Source organism: Homarus americanus, unplaced genomic scaffold (genome assembly GCF_018991925.1).
Source record: "Homarus americanus isolate GMGI-L3 unplaced genomic scaffold, GMGI_Hamer_2.0 scaffold11022, whole genome shotgun sequence".
Lineage (NCBI taxonomy): Eukaryota > Metazoa > Arthropoda > Malacostraca > Decapoda > Nephropidae > Homarus > Homarus americanus.
This window is the reverse complement of record NW_024737068.1, coordinates 915665-921145: the sequence shown is the minus strand read 5'-3', so window position 1 is coordinate 921145 and position 5481 is coordinate 915665. Positions and strand designations below refer to the sequence as shown.

General features: G+C 37.4%; 1 protein-coding gene across 9 annotated transcripts in view; it reads right to left on the bottom strand.

The window, feature by feature from the left end:
- LOC121872883 (unconventional myosin-Va-like) overlaps nt 1-4004 on the bottom strand; it is a 155422-nt gene extending 151418 nt beyond the window's left edge. For all 9 annotated transcript variants that reach the window (XM_042375962.1, XM_042375967.1, XM_042375965.1 and 6 more), the window contains exon 1: nt 3860-4004. In XM_042375962.1, the coding sequence (XP_042231896.1) occupies nt 3860-3886 (27 nt within the window). In that variant the 5' untranslated portion in view covers nt 3887-4004. The remainder of the gene's footprint in view (nt 1-3859) is intronic.
- Between the last annotated feature and the right edge of the window lie 1477 nt (nt 4005-5481).

Here is a 5481-nt window from a genome sequence, read left to right as displayed (position 1 = left end):
AAACACCTAGAAAAAGTGCAAAAGAGGGCATGCAAGATTATTCTCTCCCCTTCCTACTCCACATATCAAGAAGCGCTCAACACACTGACCCTTTCGACTCTCACTGACCATCACCACGACCTCATCTACAAATTTGGTAAGAAGCTTCTACACCATCCTCGACACCGGCTCCTACTACCACCTGAGATCCCTAGCCCGAGAATTGCTGTTCGACACCACAACCGCATCCAGCCCATACGTGCACGAACTGATCGCTATAAGAACAGCCCAGTCCCAACCTTTGTGAAAATTATCAATAACTTGTAATAAACCAGTGTATTCACTCCCAGTAAATACTACTTCTTGCACTGTCACTATGTTGAAATGAACTGTAGTTTGAGCTTTTCCCCATCTAGTTATTATATATCTTATTTGTATCACTTATGTTACTTGTATATTATTTATAATTCGAAACCCATTCCCCAAATATGTAACTGTATATTTTCAGCCTTCTGGCTGCCAAGCTCTTTCAATAAACCGTTAAAAAAAAAAAAAAACTCTCTCTCTCTCTCTCTGCACTAGTCTGACCAAGTGTCATCAATGAGGACATAACTCACGTGTTGGCACACCTGGACAAAAATTACAGTAATAATAGTAGCAATATACTAGCTCTCTGTGAAGACTAGCTATTTAAGACAAGGTAACCACAGACCACAAACCCTCTATGGTTCTCTCTGACGTCTGGAACATAAGCTTCTAGTTAACTGTCTACTTTAACAATTTAATAAAATACATTTTTTCACTGAAAGTAAGCCAATAATAATACAGTACAGTTACAGGATATGGGATACTGTACTTCCTATTAACTACAGTAATTTTCAGTAAAGTACAGTACAGTATTTCAAAATTTATTGATCTCTCTCAAAAGTCTCAGAAGGCAACTCAACAGTTCAAACTCTTAGCAGACATGAAGTGGAGTAACAGTATTTACTGTACTGTACAGTATTGTGATATGACATTAAGTTACAGTATGTCAAATGCTTAACTACAAATACTGCAGCCATCATTATCACTATCCCACATAATACTGCACCACTAGATATACTTTCTAAACTAAAAATTAAATAAAATAATTTAGTAAAATACAGTACTATAAATTGTACACTACGGGGTACAGTACAGTACTGTATATATACTTTTGTGTGAGTCATACTTCTGCAGTGATAACTGACAGAAAGATGGTCACTAAAATCTTCAACCTTTTCCCAAGCTGATACACCAATATAAATAATAAACCACATCATTAAATGTTATTACATAATTACATGTTCAATGAGTGTCCTGCCATTTAAAGAAATTGAGGCAATTAGCATAATGTGTGTTTCTCAGAGAATTACCAACAACTGGAATAACCTTACAGAGAAGCTGCCTTAACAGTAAAATTTAAATCAATGAAAATTATACATTAGTTTCAAAAGTCACTTATAAGGCCTATTGTAAATACTGCACTGTATCGTACTGACATGACTTCAGTTTCCATTAGTTAGTTCCAGGTAAATATCTAAACCATACGACCTGCATAACATATAACTGATCACCAAAATGTCTGTTCTGTTCTGGTCACAGTTTCACAGGCTGTTTGCCCTCAGTTTCTATAGCTTGAATAACCAGGACTGACTCTAGAGGATGAAGGATTATTTAGGCCAGGTGAGTAGATAAAAAAGTTATGTTCTATTAAAAGGAAACCATCTTCATTACTTTTACTTTTATCCTCTTCACAACTGATTGGCTCTTCTTTATTTTCATCCTCTATGCCACTGCCCACATGTCTTGGATGCTTTAGCAAAGTAACAAAACCTTGGTACAGTACTGATATCACTTAACAATGTATGATTTGAGCAGGAATGAACCATCAAAGCATACTCAGTGATAAACTCAGACAATGTGCAGCGACTGATAATATACTGTACTATCAATTTGCTGAAGTGTCAATGGTACAGCATATATAGACAGTGCCACAGTTGGGGTTCATTTATGCATTGGAATATTCCAGATTTTAAAAGAATGCTCTCAAAAATTAAATTCTTTGGAAAATCAAGAAACAAACCCAAGTAAGCACTGTATAAAGGAGTTAGTTCGGGCATTTTCACCCATATGACAAAATTACATCCATTTACTGTATTATAGAATTACACAAACATGGAGAGCTTTTACGGTTAACAATTCTTGAAGACAAAGAGTGCGATGAATAGAAGCATAGCTAAAGGTTACTTCGGTGGCCACATGCTGTTAGTGCACGTCAGTTCTAGACTTAGCTCGGTGTTCCACAACAAACGAAGCCCAAGACCCCCAACACAAGGCACCAGCGAAATAAAAGTTAGTCGATAATTAAACAAATAATTCCCAACGAACGTACTCATTCAAAATTCAATCAAGAAGAACTCACTATTAAAAGGTAATACTTTACAATGGGCACCAGTGAATTACAAGTTAGTAGTATTTTGTTTATTGAACATTTGTTCCTAAAAAAAAAATATTTATACAATATTATGTTGAGAAAATATGACACAATTGACGGAAGGATTTTGACAATCGTACCGAGACAACAGGAGTCGCAGTGTTCATTCTGAAATTCATCGATCACCCCAAGTAAAGACATTTTGAGTGACTGTACTTATAGTTAACAAATCCAGTGTTAAAAATATGAAAAATAACATCTTTGAATTACCTATAACTAAAATTAAGTAATAGCAAGTAGCTTATGGTCTCTGTTCCTTTAGTGTTTTGGTCAATCTGTATAACCCATAAGAAGAGGTACAGGTAGATCTGAATTTTGCAGGTACAAACGGCTGAGTAATGTGGGCAAAAATCACCTTTTATAAATTCAGACACAATTCAGTTATAGATTCCCTCAAGTCACCAAACACTGAAGGCCTGGGGGACATGACCTACTTGCCATTTCCTAAGTATATTTTAAGATTATTTTTCACATTTGTAATATTTTATCAATTAATTACAAGGATATTCAGTTAACAAATATCTATATACAGTAACAACCATTCTTCTCTACAAACGATTTATACAGTACAATAATTAGTGTAAGTATTCAAAAGCAGTAAAGTCATTTCCCTGTCCTAACTGATACAACTACCATCATCTGCTAAACACACCAGCTATGTTAGAAAAATAAAATGAAGTGTAATCATAACTTTAGAAGTCTTTGGAACATTCTATATCTTCATTCCAGGAAAAATTAAAACTCGGTAATATATCAACTTATTCATTAAATGTTTCAAAATTATATGGTAAGCTAAAATATGATAATTTAACCTCCTCTCTTCAATGTAAAGTTCAAGAGGCTGACAAATACTATGAATAAATCTTTATACTCTATTAAGTGTCATTTTCAGTACAATCTGAAATACTGTATTACTTAATATTTTGTTCCTCTTTCAGATACAACTCACAGACGGCTTCATAATATCTGTTCAAAGAAGTACTTGACACTTCTTTCATGTCAATTCTTTATTAACATATTAATATTAGTAACCAGCTCAATAACACGTGTATTATTATTCGAAAACAAATAATATTCACAAATAGTAAAAACAGATTCTCTAGAAAAAGTGTAATACTGTCAACAGGAGAGGAGACGTCATTCCCGTGTACAGTATGACAAATCATTAAACTCAGGCGATACCAGCTGCCCTTAACAACTCAGGGAGGATAAGACATATGTTAATTCATAAGTACAGCGAAGAGATGAGTTAACAAGGACAGAGAAGAGAGATATGGGGGGAAGAGTGGTGAGTCGAGAAACACACTCACTCCCTCTTCAACCGGTCTGACCCGTCCTACACCTCCCACAGGGATCACTTACCTTAACGTACAGCTCCCGTACGGACATCCTGGGCCGCTGGCACTGATCAATCCATTAAATACAAGATATCCAGTAATGGGGAGGGAATTGATGAGGTGTGAACACAGGTCGATAGCGCACTGGTGCCACCACTTGACAGGTCTGACAACACTCACCTGGCGGCCCTCCCACCAACCACTCCTCACAACATGTCCTTCTTCCTCCCACACATTACCCGCCATCTTCAAAGACACAATTTAATTTTCTCATCTTTCTCCCACTACATTGTGAGGATTTATCGTCTTTAATCCTTTTAAATTTTATTATGTTACCTACATGAACTATTTTATATCTTGGACTATCGGTATCCTCACACACAATGCCAAGCCACCACTTTCAAAACCAGCTTTACTGTTATTTAATGGCCACCTACTAGAGGTTTCCATGCCCAGGGAAGGATCACTAATGGATTTTAGTATAACTTGTTTTTATTTCTTCTCAACTTCTTTACTATATGTCCTTCATCTCCTCCTGTGCCTAATCTACAACACTGATACATTTTTCTCAACTAATCAAGTAAATTGTCAGTGCTTCGATTCAACATTCTTCAGTCTTCATAGTACTTGTATAATTATATAGTTGTAGATAAAATTGTCTAGACACTTTGCATAACTACTTATAAAGGCAACAAAAGTTTTCATAAAAGTTCACATATAAAACTGTTGAAAAATATCTTGCTAAACTGGGATAAATTTATGGTGTCTCGTACTGTGCTCCCTCTCTTGGTCGTCCCAGGAATAAAATATATGAATATATATTTTATTTCTAAACTGTGAACCCTGTGACCAGGTTGGGGCCTATGAATGACTATGTGATTAAAATAGTACATTAGCATCATAAGTTGGCATATGTTTATTGTAGATTTTGTCCAACACTGTAACCTTCCTTCCTTCCTTCTCACCCTCCTCCCCTGCCGCCCAACACACCCTAGCCGCCGTCGGCAGGCTAGAACAAACTGATGACATCCGTGTCAAGTTTCTTTGGATTCCGTCACATATAGGAATAACTGCCTGTGACACTGTTGATCGGCTTGCCAAAGAAGCTACACAAGAAGAAGATACTGAAGCCACTCTCGCCCTCTCCCTGAATCATCTCAAATCTCGCATACACGCCACACAACGAGAGGCACTCAACGAAAATTGGACACACCTGAAACAACGGGGTAGTATCACACTATGCCACTATGACGCTGTAACCGGTGACGACAACCGCCACTACAAAGAATATCAATCCCTGACTCGATCTCAACAGCTTATATACATGAGACTGCGCCTAGGGTACAGGTACCTATGGGAGTACATTGGCAACCCTGAGCCTCACCGCACTGTTTGTAAACTTTGTGGCCAACCCGACTCTCACACCCTCTCTCACTACATCCTCACTTGCCCTATGACCTCCTCCTATAGGTCCCCAGCCGTTACCAACACCTCTTCCCTCCCAGACCAGATATCCCTCCTCCTAGTCACAGGCCTGCCACTCTTTGCCATAAACAGATAAAATGTACCGGGAACTTTCCCCCCCCACACACTCATCATTCTCTCACTTTATGTAACTTGACAGAACCTATGACCCTTCAGGCTTTT